Here is a 23,808-nt window from a genome sequence, read left to right as displayed (position 1 = left end):
TTTTCTTTTCAGGATGAGGAAAATGTTTTGCAACCTGACACAAGTATTGACTATATAATGTTGTGATTATGCCACTGCATTGTTCATTTTAAAGGGATCGATGTTATATGGAATTTAACCTCAATAAGCAAAATAACAAAATAAATATATCCTCTGGGGCTGGGATATGGCTCAGAGATAAGAGAGCTTTCCTGGCATACATGAAACACTGGGTTCAATCCCCAACATTTACCAAAATAAGAAACACACACACATACACACACACACACACACACACACACACACCCCATAGAACTGTATAAAACTGGTTGTGGTGGTGCTCACCTGCAATCTCAGCTACTTGGAAGGATGAGGCAGGAGGATCATAAATTTGAGGCCAATCTGGACAATAGAGTGAGACCCTGACTCAAAACAAAATTTACAAGGACTAGGACTATAGCTTAGTGGTATAGCACTACTGGATTCAAATCCCAATGTTGGGGGGCAGGGGGCTTACACAACAAAGAGTACACTTTCCTTGAATGCAAATTTCAAAATAATAGGAATGTCTGGGGAACCAAGGATAGACTACAGACTGCAACAAATGAATCTAACTGTATTAAAAATGTCAGACATAACTTCACTGATGGGGGTGAGGGGGCAAAAAAAAAAAAAAAGGAGCTGACCTAAGTAACTTTGTAAAACAATGTTATTACTTGATACTATAAGGCTAAAAAAAAATGTACACACTGTACTCTTCTAGTTGGTGAATCCCTTTCTCACAGAAGTAACCACTGAAACTACTTTTCAGGTTACATAAATAAGTAAATATATAAAACAAAAGCCAGATTCTTATTTTCAAAGAAAGAAATTACAAATAAGCAGAGAAGCCTAGAATGAACCCTGTTGTTCTGGATTAGTGTGAGAGATACTGATATAAATTAATGCTTACTTTTATATACAGATAGATACAGAAATATAAATATATATAAATATGTATACATGGATTAGTGTACACACATATATTTCTTAATTCTTCCAACTGAAAGACAAGAAATATCTTATAGTGCCAGAGAGCAAGCAAGATGGAACAATTTCAGAAGAGAGAGAGAGAGAGAGAGAGAGAGAGAGAGAGAGAGAGAGAACGCGCGCGCGTGCGCGCAAACAAATAAAAATAACAGGCTGGGGGTAGGAGTGTAGTTGCTAGTGGAGTGCTTGCCTAGCATGCCAAGGGCCTGGGTCTGATTCTCAGCACCACCAAATAATTTATCATCTATGTATTTTACATATAGCAATCACATGCATATATAAACAAAGTACTAGATTATAAATCAAATAATAAATAAATATCCATAATGATATGTTAAGTAAATGGTATAAATAGAGGAGAAAGGACAAGTCTTTTTTTGGGGAGGGGGGATTGAACCCAGAGGCACTTTACAACTGAGCCATACCTGCACCCCTTTTTATTTTGAGACTGAATCTTGCTAAATTGCTGAGGCTGGCCTCAAACTTGCAATCCTCCTGCCTCAGCCTCTAGAGTATTATTATTTACGCATTACAGGCATAAACCACTCTACCCAACAAGACAAGTCTTCTTTAAAGAATTTCAATTACTAATGAGAAGGAATAAGGAAAATTACTATAGCAATTGGGACAGGAAAGATTTGCTGATGAATGCTAAAATCAGTGTGAGCAACTTAAGGAGAAATTGGATATTTGCATAACCTCTAAATACCTCCCCTGAAATACATATTAATTACTATGGTGTTTTTAATGTGTCCACAAATTCTTTATATTCCTCCCTTCAGGAAGTCAGGCTTAATTCTCCCATTCAGTGTAGAACAAACTTGGCAACTCATTTCTAGTAAATGAATACTATCATATTATGAAAATGGAAAGGCAAAATAGCATGCAAAAGGAAAAAAAAAAAAAACAACAAAACATGAGTTTACAGTGGAGAAACCTGGAAGCCACACACAACCTTAACTAAATGATCAAGGTTAGCATCACCAGTAATGATAACATGCAGTGAGATATGTTGCAATGACAAAGGTACTTCATTTCTTTGTTTTCCCCAAATCTTTAATGCCTATTTAATCCTGAGAAACAAAACCCCAAATTAAAGGACATTCTAAAAAAGAGCTGGCCATTACCTTTCAAAAGTATCAAGGAAAGTCAGGCAGGTCTGCAATTCAATCACACCTGCAATTCCAGCTACTCAGGAGGCTGAGGCAGGAAGATTACAAGTTTAAGACCAGCCTGGACAAGTTAGTGAGAACCTGCCTCAAAAAATAAAAAGGGGCCGGGCTTGATGGTGCACACCTGTAAACCCAGCACTCGGGAGGCTGAAGCAGGAGGATCCCAAGTTCAAAGCCAGCCTCAGCAAAAGCAAGGCACTAAGCAACTCAGTGAGACCCTTTCTCTAAATAAAATACAAAATAGGGCTGGGAATGTGGCTTAGTGGTCAAGTGCCCTTGAGTTCAATCCCCAGTACTAGGGGGAAAAAAGTATCAAGGACGTGAAAGACAAGGAAAAACTAAAATACTGCCCAAGATTGGAGGTAAGGACACATGATGACTAGATGCAATATGGGATCCCAAATTTGATCCATAACAGAAAAGGGACATTGGTGGAAAACTGGTAAAATCCAAGTCTACAGTTTGGTAAACAGTATCATATCTATGTCAATTTCCTAGTTTTTATAAACATACCATGATAATGTAAGATGTTAATGTTAGGACAAGCTAGATAAAGAGTATAGAAGAACTTTGTGTACCATCTTTAAAACTCTTGTGTAAATCTACAGTTATTTCAAAATTTTAAAACTAGTAATAATGTAGAACGTTGTTTCTCAACCTCAGTATACTATTGCTATTCTGAGACAGATAATTCTTTGTTGTGGGGGGCTGTCTTATGCCCAGCAGGATGTTTAGCAATGTCTTTTGCCTTTACCCACTGGAGGCCAGGAATCCACCTGGTCTCAGTTATTACAATCAAAAATGTTTCCAGCAATTGCCAAATGTTCCTTGGAAGGCAAAACTGCTCCAGATTGAGACCTCTAATATAGTTATATACATTAACAAAAAATCCATAACATTATTTAAAAAAAAAAAAAAAAGCAGTGTGTAAACTAGGAGTGGTGGTGGCATGCTTGTAATCCTAGCAACTCAGGAGGCTGAGGCAGAAGGATCAGAAGTTCAAGGCCAGCCTCAGCAACTTAGCTAAGACCCTGTCTCAAAATAAAAAATAAAAAGGTCTTGTAATATGACTCAGCAGTTAAGTGCCCCTGAGTTCCATCCCAGTACTAAATAAATAAATAAATAAAATACTTTTTTAAAAGGAGGCTAGTAAAGGGCCCCTGGGGTCAATCCTAGCATGGGAGGGGGAGTAGATAGTTACCCCTATATGCAGAGACTATATTTTCTTTGTACTTTTCTCATTTGGAAATTTTTTTCAATAAGCATGTCTCATTTTTTTTTCCAAACACAAAAAAGGCTTTGTTCTTATCTTTTGTTTTCCCCCAAATGCTTCCAATTCAATAACTATTGGTTTGTTTTGAAAATGTCAAAATGGTTACCTCTTCTCTCCAGCCACAGCCTAACTCCAGTCCCTCTGATCTAGGCTAATGTAACAGAATGCTACACTGTTTTTCTTTCTTTACTTTGTAAAATAGATTTACAACTGCTTCCCTGTTTAAAACCCCAGACTTCATGGCATAGCTTTTAGGGACCTCAACAATCTGTGATCAGGACCTGTATTTTTAGTTTCATCTCCTATGACTATCTCTCAAGTATTCCGAATAGTTGTTGGCCATTCCTTGAAAATATATAAAAGAACCCTTCCTCCACTTTGTTGCTGTTATTTTTGTCAGGAATATTCTTCCTTCTTCTGTGCCTGATAAAACGTACAAAGTGCTATGAAGAAAAAGAATGGGGTGGGAGACAAATGTGTAAACAAACAGGAGGAGCTGAAGGGACAATATAGAACAGCACAAAGTAAGAATTCAAGAAAGTAATTTTTGGTAGGATAAAATAATAATAGTGCCTATCTCAAAAGGTTGTGGTAAGGATATTAAAACATGTAACATACGTAACATATATCAAACTTTCAGAACAGTGCCTAATATATATATGTTATTTTTTTCATCCTTATTCTTTTCTTTCTTTTTTTTTTTTTTTTTTTTTTGGAATAGCGATTGAACCCAGGGGGGTGCTTTACCACTGAGATATATGTCCTTTTTTTTTTTTTAATTTTTAGTTTGAGACAAGGTCTCGCTAAGTTGCTGAGATCTCAGTAAATTGCTAAGGCTGGCCTCAAACTTTCAATCTTCCTGCCTTAGTTTCCTGAAAGGCCAGGATTACAGACATACACCACACACCCACCTTCAGTATTATTATTTTCATCATTCATTGTGCAGTAGTGGAGGCTTCCCCTCTAGCTGCCACAATGGGATGGAGCAGTAAGGCACCTACTCAGAAGCAGGGCCCTAAAGGTAAGAATAGTGGCAAACAGAATCCTGTTCTGATTTAAATCTATCTCAAGAATTGAACAGATGACATGAGAACCCAATTCATTTATATCACATTAGAGCACATACATGAATTCTATATACATCCCAAGTAACTTTAACCTTTCAAATATATATTTCTTTTGGAAGGGAAGTTGCTTCAACACCCCACCCCAGGCACTGCAGCATTAGGGCAGCACTTCATCAAAGGAATCTGAATTTGCAAGCCTTGTTTGTGCTCTCCTGTGGTTTCCCATTTGGCCAGTAGTCACTTCCCTTTCCTTATATAACATGGAAAGTTTGACTTCAGAGTTCTCCCATTAGCTGCAAAAAAAGTGATCATATATGTACAGCCTATCCAGTTTAACACTGTAGCCAAAAAAACTAAATTTACTTACAATGGAGGTGAACCAAGGAACCTAGAAAATCATCATTCACACATATATTGGATAAGAGACAAAAGCCTTCAGATTTCCCTCTCAGCCTCTTGTCAGTCTCAGTCCTTTTTAAAACACTGCTCTGCCAATTGTGGCAAAAGCCTCTGGATAGGCCCCATCTCTCCTGGCCAATAGGTCTCTGCACCTTTTATTTCATGTCCTATTAAACTACTATGATCCACCATCCCATCTCCCCTTTCACATCCCTCCCCCATGCATCCCAAATCGTCCTTGAGTACTATCAGACGGACAGTCCTTTAGTACAAAACACTATTCCTAAACTATGTCCCAAAGCAGACAAAAAAGAACACAGAGTTCCATATCTGTTAGATGACACATACCCTGCTTACTAGTCAGACTGCCAAAAATCATTTGCTTCTCCTCTTGTAAGTTTAGGCAAACACAAAGGGAACTGTGCTCCTATGTCTGATTACTGCTTCTCCACAGGGCTTGAAGAATTAAAGCATCAGAAATACTTCCTCTCTATAAACCCAAACGGAACACTTTGTTTATTTTCTCTCAGCATATAGTCGGTAGTCTGTATTTCCAGGCAGTCACTGTACATGTTTGGCAAGTGCCTTCAAGTTTCTCAGTACAATGTTTCATCCAGTCACTGAAGGCAAAGCATTGTACCTTGAATTTACATGCCAACGAGATGACTCAGACTGAAAAGAAGACCTTCAGTATCATCTTTCTGCAATATATCAGACTCTATAAATGAGTTAGAAGACCCAGATCCAATTCCCAGGTGTGCGAGTCTTTTACAGTATGATCTCTAGTCAGCTCTTTAATCTTTCTGTACCTCAGTTTTTCCATCCTGGAAAACAGGGATTATATTACCAGTCTCTACTTGAATTCAAACTCTCACTACTGAATGAGAATAGTCATGTTCCTATAATTTGCAAAACAACCAGGGTTTGGAAAAAACAGAAAATTAAGCACAAAGGTGTCTCACTTGTCAGTTTGGCTGTGGAGAAATCCACAGTAGAACCCAACAGGAGTCCCTAATCATGTAATTCCTCAGAAAGCAATTCTGACACTCCATTCCACAAATTACATGCAGAATAGTAAGAAGCCAGAGGCAAGGCAGGACCTTCAGACGCTAGGTAGCTATAGATACAAGTCACTGTATTTCTGGCTCCAAGACAAAATTACTGCTCTAGACCCTTAACCACTGTATTATGGTTTTACCTCATAGAGCTACTTCAATACCTAAAGCACCTACTTATTCAGTGTTTACAAAAGCAAGTACTTTTCACTGCATTCATAGAATATTTGTCCTCTTGTGACTGGTGTATTTCATGTAGAATATTTTCATGGTATATCCACATTGTACCATTAATCCAATTTCCGTAATTTTCAAAGTTCAATAAAATTTTCTGAAGTTTTTCCCTCCAGACCACCTTTCCTGGTGGAGTCCTATGCACATGCACACTGTCCACTTTCCTCTTGCCTTTTGCTTAATGTGAAAAGTAGATCTTTCTGTGTTTTGATTTTAGTTTTGCTCAGGTTTTTTTGTGTGTGTTTGTTCATTTGTTTATCTGTTTTTGTGGTGCTGCAGATTGAGTTCAACTAAACTCCTGAGGTTGGCCTTGAATTTGTGATCCTCCTGCCTCAGCCTCCCACATTGCTGGAATTACAGGCCTGTGGCACCATGCCCCATTAGACCTTTTTAACTGTTGCATTAATCTTAATTAAGCAGAAGGCCATAAGATTATTGTTTGATTTTCTGTAGCATCTCCTATGTAAAAATGATTTCACTTCTAATTTTTTAAATCCCTGATCTTGATGCTGGGAATGTAGCTCAGTGATAGAGCAGTTGCCTACCATGCCTGAGACCCAGGGTTCAATCCCCAGAGCAGAAAAAATAAAAAATAAATTCCCATTCTTGGCTTTGTAAGTGGATAATTATAATAGTCTTCTTTTCCTCCCCTTGAGTTTTTCTAAATTGTTTTTGAGAGCCAAAATTTAAACTATTGCCTACTATAATTCTAAATGTATATAGAAGAAATATTTAGGGCAATCATCTTATAAACAAGGGTAGCTAAGAACCATATATGGAAGTAAAGTTTCCACACTTCACTCAAACTAGTAAAAAAACATGATACCAAACTATGACAGTTATACTACCTAGAGGGGTCATTAAAAGGCTTTATAAAGAGCCAGGTGCAGTGGCAAATCCCTGTAATCCCATTGTTTCAGGAGGCTGAGACAGGAGTTCAAAGCCAGCCTCAGCAGAAGCAAGGCACTAAGCAACTCAGTGAGACCCTGTCTCTAAATAAAATACAAAATAAGGCTAGGGATGTGGTTCAGTGGTCAAGTGCCCCTGAGTTCAATCCCTAGTAACCTACCCTCAAAACCAAGATGAATTAATATAAACTATAAAAAATGTTTAATTTTCAGGGATGTAAAAAATACAGAAATAAAGAGAGAACAGAAAAATGAATAAAATGGCAGACCTAAGCCCAAACACAGAATAATTACATTACTATGAATGTTCTTAATATACCAATTAAAAGACAATAATGGGTAGAACATGACCTAACCATTATCATCTACAAGAAACTCACTTGAAACATTATGCTTAAGCACACTGAAAATAAAATGGGAAAATAATATTTTCTTAAATGTATGCACCACATTTTATTTATACATCTTTGGTAGAAGCATGAATTGCCTCCATCTTTTGGCTACTGTGAATAATGCTGCCATGAACATGAATGTACAAATAAATATCTGTTCTGGACATACATATGCCAAGCACTCTCCCTGGAAAGAAAATGAGCTGTAGGGGGTTGCCTTGGAATGACCCTACAGTCAAGGTAGGACAAAGGGATGAAGGTATGAGATGCAAGACAATTGAAAATTTAGGGCAGCATTTTACAACTTTTTTTGTTTTTCCTCACTGAGACACTTCTGAATATAAAAGTCTGGGCAGCATGTTGAAAGGGATACTAAAATGTAAATATTAGCCAGTCATTGCAGCACAGGCCTATAATCCCAGCTACCTGGGATGCTAAGGTAGGAGGATGGTAAATTTAAGGCTAGCCTTAGCAACTCAGCCAAACCCTGTCTCAAAATAAAAAATAAAAAGGACTGGAGATGTGGCTCAATGGTAAAGCACTTGTCTATCATGGGCAAGGCCTTGGAAAAAAGAAGAAGAAGAAGAAAAAAAAAAGAATGTCATTTTTCAGGCTGGGTTATATAGCTCTGTGATAGAGCACTTGCCTAGCATTAGTTGTATATCATCAAGGAAAAGTTGCTAGAGGCCTTGCTCACTGAACAGTAGTCCATGTAATTTAGACACTTTATGTCTCACATGGCTTGCCCTTGAAACACACACACACACACACACACACACACGCACAGAATGGCATTTTGTTCACATTTGCCAAATATATTCCAAATGAACCTGAAGTCACTGAAAAGCAGCATGTAATTTCATTGGCTAAAAAACAAGCAGGGCAGCACTACTCTAACAGGGGCAGGATGGTGAGCAAAGACAGAAATGAAGAATTGTGCATACCCACAAAGAATGGCACATGGATAATTTATTTCATTATTTCAACTTAAAAGTAAAAATAAAAGCAAAAATTTTTAGTAGGGATCAAGAGAAAATATTATGAATATCCAAGGTATAATCAAAATTAAACACAATCTATAAACAGTTCAGAAAGTTCAATAGTCTTCATTATTTTTCATATATTAATTAATCCTCATAGCATCCGAAGGATGAAAGAAATTTAACTCTCATATTCCAGTTACAACCACAGAAAGAACTTGAATGTATTAAAATTATAAAATGTACCCTTTTAATAAAATATTTCACCAAATATTAAAGATCTACCATATCATCAGCACTACGTGAGGCATAAAGTATTCCACCAACCAGCCTATTCTACTGTGAGCAAGGCCTCTGCAACTTTACCCTTAGGCACACAGCTTTGAGTAAAGAAACATTCTGAGTATGCAATAGCTATTACAGAGTTATACGCAACCCTCATTACCAGAACCCAATAAATTACTTAAAAATAGATGTAAAGCTGGCCACAATAGCACATGCCTATAGTCCTAACTACTCAGGAGTCTGAGGCATGAGGATCACAAGCTTGAGGTCAGTCTCAACAACTTAGCAAGATCCTGTCTCAAAATAAAAAACAAAAGGGGTTAGGGACATATATAGATAGAGATATATAAATACATAGATATCTCAATGGTAGCATGCCCCTGAGTTCAATTCCTAGTACTGCAAAAATAAATAAATAAAATACAAAGGGCTAGGGATACTACTCAAATGTAGAAAGTCCCTTGGTTCAATCCCCAGTATCAAAATAAAATAAAATAAAATAGATGTCGGGGCTGGGGATGTGGCTCAAGCGGTAGCGCGCTCGCCTGGCATGCGTGCGACCCGGGTTCGATCCTCAGCACCACATACCAACAAAGATGTTGTGTCTGCCAAGAACTTAAAAAAGTAAATATTAAAAAAAAAATTCTCTCTCTCTCTCTCTCTCTCTCTCTCTCTCTCTCTCTCTCTCTCTCTCTCTCTCACTCTTAAAAAAAATAAAATAAAATAGATGTAAAATTAAGCTGATTTATTAAGAACACTTTTTCCCCCTTTTTGGTACCGGGGATTGAACCACTTGACTACTGAACCACAGCCCTAGTCCTTTTCATTTTTCTGTTTTGAGCCAGGGTCTTGCTAAGTTGCTTAGGGCCTTACTAAATTGCTGAGGCTGGTCTCAAACTTGCAGTCCTCCTGTCTCTGCCTCCTAAATTGCTGGAATTACAGGCAAGTGCCACAGCACCTGGTGAGAATACTTTTGACTGGGAATTCTGGTGGTATAGGAAGGGTAACATCTAAGAAAAGACCAGAAAAGCAGGCACAAGCCACACTGTTATGTAAGAACAGAGGTTCCATCAGGCTGAGATAACAAGTGCAAGAGTCCTGAAGTGGGTTTTTGTCTAGAGCATTCTCCAAATATCCACTAACTAGACTTCCCCTTAGATGCAAAATCTTCCTGATCTCCAAGTTCACCATTCTCCCAGGCGTCCAAATCTGAATCCTGAACTACACTGTACCCATTTTTCTCGTCCTTCCTCAATCAATGACCAACTGATATCAGTAAAATAATAACATGATATTACCTTCGAAACATTACATCTTTCTTTTCTCCTCCATCCCTATTAACACCATACCAACTCAGAATATAGAAATTATAGAATGGAAGAATTGGAATGGTCCTTAGATATCATTTGTGTAACTCCATCTTACTAAAGTCCATATTAATCAAGTCTCCAAAGTATCAGGTCATAGAGCCAGGCCTGTAATCCCAGCAGCTCAGAAGGCTCAGACAGGAGGATCTCAAGTTCAAAGCCAGCCTTAGCAACAGCGAGGTGCTAAGCAACTCAGTGAGACTCTGTCCTTAAATAAAATACAAGATAGGACAGGGGATGTGGTTCAGTGGTTGAGAACCCCTGAGTTCAAACCCCAGTACCAAAAAAAAAAAAAAAGTATTAGGTCTTAGATCTATTATTAATACCATTCTTCGGTTTTTTTGTATGCCTCTCCCACCCATCCCCAAGTCCAATTCAATACATATTTTGCTCACAAATGCATGCTCCTTACATACTGCCTTCATCATGTTACTCATCTCACACCATAATATCTATGATACCAAGCTATTTAACAGTCTCTTTACTATATATTCTTTGACCATTTCATCTTTTAACTTTTTTCTTTCTTTTTTTTTTTTAGTTGTAGATGACACCATACCTTCATTTTATTTATTTATTTTTATGTAGTGCTGAGTATTGAGCCTAGTGCCTCACATGTGCACCGCAAGCACTCTACCCCCAGCCCTCATCTTTTTTTTGGGGGGGGGGGAGGGGGCGCTGGGGATTGAACCAAGGGACTTGTACATGTAAGGCAAAGCACTCTACCAACTGAGCTATATCCCTAGCGCCAGCCCTCACCTTTTAACTCTTGTGTTCCTTCCTTTGATATGTCTTTTCTTCTTTCTTACCTATCCAAACCTGACCTATTTCTCAAGCCCATTTTTAGAGAGCATTCCATGACTATGACAACCTTCAATGATTTCAACCTTCTCCTTCTCATGAGTTTGATAATATTTAATAGTTTATCATCAAATCTAGTACTTTCAGTCTCACTTCCCCCAATCCTGTCCACCTTGCAAAGCACCATAAATGTCTCTGTTCAAACACTTACTAGCTCTAACCATATTTCATATATATATACAGATGTCTAATCTGTATATACATGACTCCTTAAGTACAGAGATTATGGCTTTGTCTCTGATCTTGCAGAAAGCAGTAGCTACTATATTTTTAACTCTTACTTCATACCATATAGTGTATTAAGTGCTTCACATACTTTATCTCATTTAATCATCACAATAATGTTGTTACTATTTTCCTACTTTATAGAAAAAACAAAGGCACATGGAAGTTAGGTTAAAATTGCATATCTTGGAAAAGACAGAGCTGGAATTTTAGCTAAATTCTGTCTCCCAAAGCTGGCACAAAGCCAAATGCAAACGTTTTGAATTATCCTTTCATTTCGTGTGTGCTGATGGTCTTGTCACCCCAAATGAGCTAATAAGGTAGAATTCATGCTAAAGGGCTTATAGAGTGAAGTGGGGAAAAGAATTGCCCTTCCTGTTAAGTACTCATTGGAGGCTAGGTTCAGTGACAGGCACTTCATGTTCAACATCTCAATTACTGTGAATATGCAGAACTGTAAATTCTCTTGAATAAACAATTGTTGTAATTGCTCCACTAGATTCACCCAAATGTCACCCACTTTCAATCAAGCACAAATGCTCCCACCTGAGATGAATAAGATACCCCTCCCAACTGAAAGAAGAGGGAAAGACCCCTCAAGTCGCTCAGCCAACAGGGTTGAGAACTTCAGCTTTACCACATATGTGGCCTTCTTCTGGGCAGACCATCGGGTTCTTCATTCAAACATTCATGATCTCATTTACTAAACATTTCCCCACTGTGAAGTGGATGACATTTCCTCTACACTATAAGGTCCAAATAAAGGGCATTGGTAATCAGAAGTCATATGGCCAATGCAGATTCTATACTCGAATCCAGGTCTCCTGCTTGCTGTATTCCATCATGCCAGAAGAAGCTCACAGGTGGCATCTAATTTTTTCCTGATCTCACTAGGTTAAAGTTAGAATTACAGCAAAAGCTCTTCAATAATTTTAATTTAAAAAGATATTCATTGCACGCCTATATGTCAACCTTGTAGGTTCAAATATCATCTCCTCCATTTATTTGCGGTGTGACACGGAGCAAGTCGTTTCACCTCCCCCCAACACCCTCATCTGTAAATGGAGAGATGATCATAGTCTGTATCACACTGCAGTGTCGTAATTGTGTCGGCATACGGTTGACACCTAGTAAGTATGGTTTCCCTTCACCTAGCCCCTATGGCACACAAGCCTCAAGTTCACCCACTACCGCCACGCGACAGGACGTCCACTCCTCCAAAGGCCTGCGCGCGGCCCTCAGCGTTCCCAGACCCGGGGCCAGACGCACTACCTTACCTGCATGGAGTCAGCGCTGACGATCTCTCCACCAAGCCGCTGGCCTAACTGCAATGCCAGGGTGGACTTGCCAGTGCCGGTAGCCCCGAGAATCACTACCAGAGGTAGTGTCCGTTGCAAGCCCCGAAGCCCAGGGCCCACAGGAACCGCTCGTGCAGCCGCTATCGCCGCCATCTTGGAGACATTTGCGCATGCGCCGGACACTGTCTCCATAGCAACAGTCAATGTGCCGGCGCGTATGTCAGGCTCTAAAGGAAGGATGCTGAGACCGAAGGGCGCTACAGGACAAAGGTCTCTGCTTAGGAGGCTCGCGCGTGATTGCCGTAAGCTAGCTGGCATCAGAACCTCACCTGCCTGCTCTCTTAAAAGGGGGAAGACAGCCCCATCTAAAATAGAGGCATCCCTATCATTTCTTATTTCACGGCACCCAATTTTTTTCTTCATAGCACTAATTAGAATATATAACTGTATATTGGTCTCTTGGTTATTTTCTGACTTATACTTCCGGCTGTAAATTCCACAATGGCAAAAGAAAGTCCTGCCTAGGCTATTGCTGAATCTCCAGGGCCTGGAAGCAGGACTTGGTAGCGAATGAACACCCAATAATTGTTAAATGGACAGAAAAAAAATGACTTGCCTATTTAGTGCTGGCGCTAGTGAGCTTAAAGGTGTGCCATTCTCCAGAATCAGGTCTGCCCAGTTCTCAGTCAAGGGCGGCTGCTCTACTGTTTTCATTCTGCAGTACAAAGTCAGATGCAATCAGAAACCAGGACAAAACTTTCCATCCCCTTGGCCAAAGGATGCAAGAGATAAAATGAGAACAGAAAAGCAAACTAATGAACAACAACCCACAATATTAGAAGAGGAAATGGAAGGACAGCAGGAAGGATAAAATAGTAACAACCCTCAGATTAAAGTGTGGGTGGGAAAAATAGGACCAAACAGGACCAAAATTCAGGAAATTCCACATACCCTTTTATGAAATTACTTTGGAATCAGATGAACCTGTGACCTCCATACACTTCACTCCGTGACCCCCTTCTGAGTATTGAGCCTCCCAGATGCTCTACCACTGAGCTACACACCCAGCCTCTAACTTCACCTCTTAACCTCAGTATTCTTCCAGAAGTGCCATAAGGAGAAAATTAAATAATGTCTGAAAAGTCTCTGCTACAATGCCCCAGGGCATAACAACCACCATTTGTTGAACACTTAGTAGTATTATAATTTTTATATCCCATCTGCCTCCCTAAAGAGATAAGAGCAATCTAAGGGCAGAGAAATTTTTGGTAACGTATAAAAGTACCTAAAAAACCTATTGTGATAATCCCTCTTTAGCCAAGTTAAGAGTTTTGGGGATGGAGATTTCTATCAGTGTTAAATCAGTGCTGGGGATGTCCTGCATATGCAAGGCCCTGAGTTTTATCCCCAACACTACCAAAAAATAGTTACAATTTGTTTTTCCTGATTATTGGTTCTGCCTAGCTCTCAGGTCAAACCTTGTACCAAAGGAGTGACCCCTGGAAATTTAGAGCATATCATGGGCCTGCCTCAAATGACTGTCAATATATTTCTCAATCACTTGAATTTTTTTTGGCATAATGGCCACTCTTGCAGTCCCTGCCTGAACCTTGTAGCCTCCTATGTTTTGAGGAGGAATACCAGTTTCCAGTTCTGGATCCCCAGTACTTCTTTTTCTCAATCCAGACTGCTTTATCAAAAGCCATGTTCTCTCCAATTTGTGATACCCGCCTGGGGCTGGATTTTAAAATGGAGATGTGTGGCCACATATTGGCAGACACTCTCACATGATGGTTGTTAACTGTAGAGTCTTTGCTTGGATACTTTCAGAGGGTATGGTTACCATGACAACCACCAGAAAGATGGCAGACCAAAGCTTGATGGACATAAGGAAAAGGGAGGTTGATTTCATGATGACAATCTGATGATGACAGAATATGCTCATTCACAGATGGAATAACACTGTCCAAGTCATGACCAGGTGACTGTTACTAGAGAGGGGGGAAAAAAAGAGGGGGGGGGTGAAATTTACCACCAAGAGACTAGAAAAGGAAGAGGCTGGTTACCAAGGCAACTAGAGAGAAAGGAATGAAAAAAAATAGGGCTTCACCACAGCAGTAGAAAATTACTTCTAGCCAAGCAACACAGGACTGTTGCTATGGAAACAAGGAGAACAGGGATCCTGTAGACCATGGGGAGAATTATCACTGAAATGCTGAGCAGGAAAGACTCCTAAATCAGAATGAAGTCTGTGATCCAAAACAAATGAGGAGAAGTGAGAAAAACATAGTACCATTTCCATTCATTGCGTTTCTACAAGTCAAGCTAAAAGGAAATAGGAACGTATTTTTATAAATTCGTTATGCTGTTGTATTTGTACCTTTACTTGTCTCCTAAATGATCTTCTGAACTCTAAATTACACTAAAAACAGATTCTGAAAGATAATCTGTAACTTGAAATTCTAATCAGAGACATTAAGTTTAAGGAAAAATTAGGAAATTGAAGGCTATGACCAGAAGTTTATAAGCATTTCTAAAACAACAACATAAAAAACCCTGGAGTGGGAAGCTTTACAAGGTAATAAGAAGACAAAAGAAGGCAAAAGGAGTACCATGTCTAGGTACTGGTCTTGACTATTCTCCTTCTTATATGAGGCCAGATGGGACGTAGATCACTCTCTTCTGAAAGGAGTCTCAGGAGGAAAGAGAATCTGTCACTTAAAATATAGGTATATACTAAAAGAAAGCTATAGAAGCCCATCTCCAACATATTTCATACATTACCGATTATTGTGGGCAAAGAAATCTTAGTTTTTGGTGCTGTTGTTTTGCAGTGCTGGGTATCAAGCCCAGGGCCTCACATATGTTAGACAGGTGCTCTACTACTGAGCTAAACCCCCAGCCCCAAAAATCTGGTTTTAAAGGCAAAAATGCCAAGATTATAAGAGCATATTTAAAAGGCAGGAAAGAGAGGTGTTGGGAATACTCAAATTAGTTAGAGGGTAATTGAACCCAGGGGCACTTAACCACTGAGCCACATTCCCAGTCCTTTTTAATTCTTTGTATTTCAATACAGGGTCTCATTAAGTTGCTTAGAACCTCACTGAGTTGCTGAGACTGACTTCGGACTTGGGATCCTCCTGCTTCGGCCTCCCAAGCCACTGGAATTACAGGCATGTACCACTGTGCCCAGTGTCAGCCACCTAATTTTCATCCCCTGTGTGTGTGTGTATTATATCCTCAGAGCAGGCATATAGTCAGACTGGGTCCTTCTGCACCTACCTCACCTTCCTTGAGAAATTGAAAGCAGTATGTGGGGTGGAATAGACATAAGAATATGGTAGAAAAGGAGAAAGAAAGTGGGGGCAGAGGTAGGGAGAAAAGTCTGGGTGATGAATTCATAAGTGTTTATTATATTTTCTTTTCTCTGCATACTTTAAATAAATTTATTTTTAGCCAAGTGTGGTGGTGCACACTTGTAACCTCAGTGATTCAGGAGGCTGAGGCAAGAGGATCACAAGTTAGAGGTGAGCATAAACAACTTAGTGAGATCCTGTCTCAAAATAAAAAGAAGAAGAAGAAGAAGAAGAAGAAGAAGAAGAAGAAGAAGAAGAAGAAGAAGAAGAAAGGATGGATATGTAACTCAGAGGTAGAATGCCCTTGGGTTCAATCCCCAGTACCATAAATAAATAAATAAATAAATAAATAAATAAATAAATAAATAGATGTTATTATTTTATTTTTAGAAAAAGAAGCATGTAGGGGGAAGGCAAAAGGTGAAGCCATTAGAATAGAAGGTTGATTTATAGCAGATCACCTGGGAAGTTTGAACATTTAAGATGGAATTATAGAGGATGCCGTGGCATTCAAAACAGAAAGAAACATATGCCGTGGGAGGCCTGAAGCATCTATGTCCATGATAAGAAAGAAAAGATGGGTCAAGATAAACCCTAACTTTTTTATTTTTTTAATATTTATCTTTTAGTTTTAGGTGGACACAATATCTTCATTTTATTTTTATGTGGTGCTGAGGATCGAACCCAATGCCTTGTGCATACTAGGCGAGCGTGCTACTACTTGAACCATATCCCCAGCCCACTTTTTTATTTTTTAACACAGCTTTTTGATACAACTCAAGATGCCCTTATAGCCCAGACTTTATGATAGTTAGGTACCCCAAAGGAAAAAAAAATTCCTGTGGGAGATAGTTGATGCCTATATTTGACTCACAGGGCTTCCATAACAAATTATCATGCACAAAGTGACAAAACAGAAACTTATTTTCTTGTCGTTCTGGAGGCTAGACGTCTGAAATCAAGCTGTCTGCAGAGCTCTGTTCCCGATGTTCCCTCTAGGGAAGAATCCTTTGCATCTTTCTGCTCTTGGTAGCTACCAGCAATTCTTGATGTTCTTTGGTTTGGTTTGTGACCCTCCCCATTTCTATCCTCTCTTCACATGGCCATTTTCCCTCTGTGTGTATTTTCTTTTTAATGTAATATAGATTAGGGATTTTAAATATTTTATATAGATGTTGATGGACCTTTTTTATTATTCATTTATTTATATGCAGTGCTGAGAATCAAACCCAGTGCCTCTCACATGATAGGCAAGTGCCGTACCACTGAGCCACAACTCCAGCCCCTCTATATGTATTTTTGTCTGAACTACTTCTCCTTGGGACAATAGTCACTGGATTAGGGTTTACTTCACCCTTATACATTATGTCCTCATTTTAACTTGATTACACCTGCAAAGACCCTATTTACACATAAGGTCACATTAACAGGTTCTGACAGTACACAAATTCTGGCCAGAGTATGGTGGGCATTATTCCTCCAAATACAGTGGCTGTGAATAATCATAATATCTTACATTGTTTTAACGAATTGCTATTTCCATTGGCAATTGGCCAGTTCAAATGTGGGACATCAAAATTTTTGAAAACAAGTAAGGAGAAGAAAGAGAGTAGAGTTCCCTTTTTAAGTTCCAGTTCTAATTTCATGACTCCTTCAAGCTCTCTCCTTTTCTCTAGTGACTTCTCAATCTGGGTTTTATTCTTCTTTTTTTTTTTTTTTTTTTTTTTTTTTTTTTTTCTGGCAGTACTAGGGATTGAACCAGGGACGTACCAGGGATGCTCTACCATGAGCTATGTCCCCAGCTCTTTTTATTTTCTATTTTGAGACAAGGTCTCTGGCTAAATTTCCCACAGTGGCCTCAAACTTGTGATCCTCTTGCTTCAGCCTCCAGAGTCACTGGGATTATAGGCATGAACCACTGTGCCCAGGCCAGATCCTTACTCATCTTTATCTCTTAAGTCTCAAGGTGATGTTTTTCATTCAAATCCCTTTCTAAAGCTCCAAAGTCACGCTTCCAACTTTCTGTTGGTTGATTCAGTTTGGATGACCCCATCACCTCAATCTCATTGTATTCCAAACCACAGTTTTTCCCCCCCGGACTTCCCTATTTCAAAAAATTGCAAGAGGATGTTTGCTTCTGAAAGGATTCCCTTAAAAACCTGGCATAGCCCTCATTTTGTAAAAATATCAGACTACCCAGCTAGCAAATCAGACTATACCAGATTCTTCCCCCCTCCCCAAGATTGATACATCATTCCCAACTGCTCCTTGCCATCGATGTTCCTACAACCTAAGACATCCTCCTCCTCAGGACATCCTCCTCCTCTTCACTTAGCCAAATCTTAGCTGTACTTCTAGTCTGAGTAATCTCCAATAGGAATTTTCCCAATGATTCCAGCAAATGAGGTTTTCTTTCCCTTCTTAGCTGTAATCCTTGTTTGACACATACATTGCCTCTTTTGTAATCATCTTTTTTTATATACCTTTATTTTATTTATTTATTTTATGTGATGCTGAGGCTTGAACCCACGCTAGGCAAGCACTCTACCGCTGAGCCACAACCCCAGCCCCCTCTTTCGTAATCACCTTTGCAAGCTCATAAACTTTTAGAGGGAAGAAACTATAACCTCATTTAGAGGGAAGAAACTATAACCTCATTTATCATTGCAGACACCAATATACACACTTATACCAATTTTCCTCTAAATGTGGCCTCATGAGTCCATTACCCTGCTGGCCAGTTAGCAGTACAAATTCCTGGCCCTGACCTACTGCAGCAGACTCTTGGGGGTGCATAGACACACTCAGGTTTGAGCATCACTGCCTTAACAAGATTTGCTTTGAGTACTTACTAACTGGATGGAGTCAGTTGGCTCCACCAGTGTGTAATGAAGAGCAATGGAGAGTCTGTGTGTTCAACACATTACAGACACACAGCCTCTGCCCACCATGGGCCAGGGGCACTAGGGACCAGAGGCTCAAGTCTCTGTCCTCCCTTCCTTCTCTATCTCAATCTCCCTAACCTGGTTACTGCTTCCCTTATGATTTGCCACGCCTTGAGGTATCAATGTGTGTATCCATTTGCTTTAAACTCTCCTTCTGGGAAGATTTCTTGTTTTGACAATTCTTTCTGTCCATCACTTTCAAATATGACTAATCTGTATTCTAGGTGTGACTTGTTAACATGGTTTAAAGAAGATTAATCATTTGCTGAGCACTTACCATCGCTCACAGCAACTCAACAGAGGAGGTCCTATTATTTATACCTATTTCATAGATGAGAAAACTGGAGCTGAACAAGGTTAATAACTTGCCCAAAGTCATGCAGCTAGAAAACTGCACAGTCAAGACTTGGAACTGAGATCAGTTGGGTGTGGGTGACCACTTAACCATACTGTTTCCGGCAAGTTTAAAGGCAATCCAGGCACATACTGGACCCCTGGCACTGAGGTTAATCGTTTAATAACACGCCTGATTAGAGACTTTAAGAACATGTTTACATTTCCTTGCCAAGGGACTGGTAACATTAATACAATTGATCTCTTCGGTGTGAGTAGTTCTAAATAAATAGACATTAACAAAAGCAGCCCACTGGGTTTACAGTAGAAATATCCACACACCAAGGGAGATTTAGCTGGCACGTTTAGATACCTTCCTCTTCCTCCCCAGTCACCCAGTCATCAATCGTCTCCCAACTGGTTTTTCTTTTTTGTTTTTTCTTCTTTCTTTTTCTTTCTTTCCTCCCTCCCTCGATCCCTGCTTGCTTGCTTGCTCGCTTGCTTCCTCCCTACTGGTGATTGAACGAACCCAGGGGTACTTAACCACTGAAACAAATTCCCAGTCACTCCACTTTTTAAAAATATATATATATACTTTCTAGTTATAGGTGGACCCAATATCTTTATTTTTACCTGGTGCTGAGGATCAAATCCAGTGCCTCATGTGTGCTACAACTCCTGCCCCTACCAGTCCTTTTTGTTTTTTGAGTCAGGGTCTTGCAAAGTTGTTTAGGGCCATGCTAAATTGCTGAGACTGTTCTCAAACTTGTGATCTTTCTGCCTCACCTCCCGAGTCATTGACATTATAGGCATGAACCACCACATACAGCTTCAACTGTTTATTTCTTTCCTAGAAAGGAACATCTGTCACTCCTAACACCTACCAGATCAATAAAGGTATTCTCATCCTCTTTTCCCCTTCTAAAGTGAATATTCTGGAATATCCTGACCTTGGAAGCATTTCAGACAAATTCAGCTCATCTAAGATAGTTTAGTTTGTCTCAGTTCCCCCCAAACAATTGCCATTAGAGACAGGATTAAAAAGGCACCTTAGGGGGTCCTTCCAGTGTCAAAGGAGTGAATTGATCCGGGAGTTGAAGAGGGCTCCAAAGGTGGGAGGTGAAGTCAGTGCCTTAGTGCTGGTCTGTATATGTTTTGTGCCCAGCTGTTTTATAATCCACAAAAAGAGAAGAAATATTGCAGTGAATGAAGATTCCTCTGCATTTTAGCATTGCTTTTTCTACTGTAGTTGGTTTTTGAATGAGGATGACAATGGAAGAGATGAAGAATGAAACTGAGACCACTTCTATGGTTTCTATGCACCTCTATACAGTCATGTATCCTGTATTCAATGAGCTAGAAAGAGTAAATTTGTCTGCAGCTCAGACACTGAGAGCTGCTTTCATTAAGGCTGAAAAAGAAAATCCAGGTCTCACACAAGATATCATTATGAAAATTTTATTTTATTTTTTTTTTAAAGAGAGAGTGAGAGAGAGAGAGAAAGAGAGAGAGAGAGAGAGAGAGAGAGAGAGAGAATTTTTTAATCTTTATTTTTCAGTTTTCGGCGGGCACAACATCTTTGTTTGTATGTGGTGCTGAGGATCGAACCCGGGCCGCACGCATGCCAGGCGAGCGCGCTACCACTTGAGCCACATCCCCAGCCCTCATTATGAAAATTTTAGAGAGAAAAAGTGTAGAAGTTAATTTCACAGAGTCCCTTCTTCGAATGGCAGCTGATGATATAGAAAAGAGTATATGACTGAGCAACCAGAGCCAGAATTCCAGGATCTAAATGAAAAGGCACGAGCACTTAAACAGATTCTCAGTAAGATCCCAGATGAGATCAATGACAGAGTGAGGTTTCTGCAGACAATCAAGGATATAGCAATAAAAGAACTTCTTGATACAGTGAATAATGTCTTCAAGAAATATCAATACCAAAACAGCAGGGCCCTTGAACCAAAAAGAAAGAATTTGTAAAGTACTCCAAAAGTTTCAGCGACACTCTGAAAACATATTTTAAAGATGGCAAGGCAATAAATATGTTCATAAGTGCCAACCGACTAATTCATCAAACCAACTTGATACTTCAGACCTTCAAAACTGTGGCCTGAAAGTTGAATATGGTGAGAGATGTTTTTCTCAGTGGCAGTGTTAAACTGCCTTAATCTGTAAATTTTAAAGTTTGTATAAATTATCAGTCCCTCCTGAAGGGATCTAATCCAGGATGTTGAATGGGATTATTGCCATTTTACACCATATTTTTATAAAACGTAGTTTAATCATAATCTCACACTGAAGATTTTGCATCACTTTTCCTATTATCATTCTTTAAAGAATTATAAGCCAAAAGAATTTATGCCTCAATGTGTCATTATATAACATTCCTTAAAAGAATTGTAAATAGTGGTGTTTGTTTCTGACATTTTAACTTGAAAGTGATATGCTGCAAGATAATGTATTTAACAATATTTGGTGGCAAATATTCAATAAATAGTTTGCATCTGGTTTTTTGTTTGTTTGTTTGTTTTTTTAAAGAAGGCACCTTAGTCTTTTATTGGCTAATAGAGAGGATGGCCTCTCTTTCCCATATCAAGTATGACTGCTCAGCCACTCCTTATTGGCTACATGCCAAGTTGGGCATGTAGTCCCTTAGGTGTACTATTCAGAGACCAACCTAATTTGTAGAAATTGTTCACTGAAGCCCAGGAATAAACTCCTGGCTATTTTCAGACAAAGATAGAGGTAGGAGTCTGTAAAAATGAGCTAGGAAGGAGCTTAAAATACTTCACATTCCAGAAACACCCTCCTTTCCCCCCAGGAGATGGCTTTATTCCCAATCATTTCTCAGCAGAGTTGACTCAAAAGGAGCAGAAACTTGGAGCCAGGCAACTGGTACTAGCTGTGTGGGCTTAGACAAATGGTTTAAATATCTGAGCTTCAGTTTGCTTATCTGTGAAATGGGGCTGACACCATTCGCTCACTAGTTATTTTAAGGATTAAGATATGCAAACAACTGGCATCAGTGCCTGTCCCCAAGGGTCTCCGCCATTTTATTGAATGCCCATGAATTCTGTGGAGGTCTAGTAAAGGGAGAAAAGACTTACAAATTAGTAGTCTCTTGATAAAAGGCCTTGAGCTGGGATATAACTCAGTGGTGAATGCTCACTTTGAATGTGCAAAATGCAAAGCCCTGAATTCAATCCCCATTAAAAAAAAAAAAAAAGGAAGATAAATGGCCTTAAAAAAGGAGGATAGGGCTGGGAGTGTAATTCAATGGTAGCATGCTCTGGGTTCAATCTCTAGCACTGAAAAAAATAATAATAACAAATTGGGAGTTTTAAGAAAAGTTTTCCACTATTCCAAGTCTATTTTTATAAAACATCCACTTCAATTCTCAGTTTGTGAGTAGGGGTAGTGTGGGGTCAAATGGAAAGTTTACCTGATAAAAGACTGAGCAGCTTGGGATCCAGATTTGACTATGATACTTGAAGCAGAAAACTCCCTGAGTATCAGAGTTCCATATGGCAGATATTGCTTACTTACCAGGTTGTGGTGAGGGGTACCTTATAAATATGAGGAATGAGAGTAGCTTCTTGACCCTAGGAGTTAAGGTAAGCAATACCAACCTGAGTCCCAGCTATAAGGTGGGATTAGTAGAGGCCAAGAGGCCTCTCATCTTAATGCTGGTGACCATTCCAAACAGCAAATATTTTGTTTTGTTTTGTTTTGATTTTCAGTTCCAGAGGGGGCCTCTTTGGAGCAAAACTATCCAAACCCTACAACAACTGCTACATAGTAGCTGGTCATAGAACATTTGCTCTACTTCATCCCAATAGGTGGCCAGCGCAATGACCCCAAAGACAGTTCCAGCAAGTAGTTAAAGTGATAGAATTCCATGTTTACTTCCTCCACACACCCTATGCTGACCAAGCAAGCTGATAATTATTATGTAGTGGTTGAGACCTCTGGCTCTGGAGATAGGCAGAGCTGCATTTAAACCCCAACATGCTCACTTAATATAACTGTGTGACCTTGGTTACTTTTGTTTACTTCCAGGACCTCAGTTTGCTCATGTTTAGTCCTGGCAACTCTTGGTGGGGCTTAATGTGAAAGAGTGAGCAGAATACTTAGACATAGGCAGTGCCCCATAAGGAAAAGTCAGTGATCATTTCTCCCATGTAGCATTTACAGCAAGTTTATGAAAATATGGGCAAGAAAGAAAGCCTTCATTTTCCTGTCATTCATAGAGGAAGAAAAAAGTCATGTCGCAATGAAAATTCTCAGAGTTACTGAAAAGATCTCATCAAAAGTTCATCACAGGGCTGGGGATGTGGCTCAAGCGGTAGCGCGCCCGCCTCGCATGCGTGCGGCCTGGGTTCGATCCTCAGCACCACATACCAACAAAGATGTTGTGTCCGCCAAGAACTAAAAAATAAATATTAAAAATTCTCTCTCTCTCTCTCTCCCCACTCTCTCTTAAAAAAAAAAAAAAAAAAAAAAAAAAAAGTTCATCACACCTCTAAACAAAAATAGTCCCATCCAAGCATCTTGGAAGGTTGAGGCAGGAGAATTACAAATTTGAGGCTAGCTTGGGCAATTTAGGGAGATCCTGTCTCAAAATAAAAAGGACCTGAGCTAGCCAGGTGC

At 39.4% G+C, this 23,808-nt stretch overlaps 1 protein-coding gene and 1 pseudogene across 3 annotated transcripts in view; one reads left to right on the top strand and one right to left on the bottom strand.

The window, feature by feature from the left end:
* The window catches only part of TRIT1 (tRNA isopentenyltransferase 1), a gene marked incomplete at its 5' end in the record, with an annotated part of 49,771 nt that extends 37,094 nt beyond the window's left edge, over positions 1-12,677 (bottom strand). For both annotated transcript variants that reach the window (XM_081307739.1, XM_081307738.1), the window contains one exon: positions 12,504-12,677. In XM_081307739.1, coding sequence (XP_081163865.1) covers positions 12,504-12,677 — 174 coding nt within the window. The remainder of the gene's footprint in view (positions 1-12,503) is intronic.
* Positions 12,678-20,291: 7,614 nt separating this feature from the next.
* LOC308656894 (programmed cell death protein 10-like) lies at positions 20,292-21,278 on the top strand (annotated as a pseudogene). The gene is made up of 2 exons: positions 20,292-20,643; positions 20,843-21,278. The product of its transcript is annotated as a programmed cell death protein 10-like (transcript).
* Positions 21,279-23,808: the final 2,530 nt, after the last annotated feature.

Source organism: Spermophilus citellus (genome assembly GCF_964194105.1).
Source record: "Spermophilus citellus genome assembly, chromosome: 9".
NCBI lineage: Eukaryota > Metazoa > Chordata > Mammalia > Rodentia > Sciuridae > Spermophilus > Spermophilus citellus.
The sequence above is the reverse complement of the archived record's forward strand: the minus strand, read 5'-3'. Positions and strand labels throughout refer to the sequence as shown.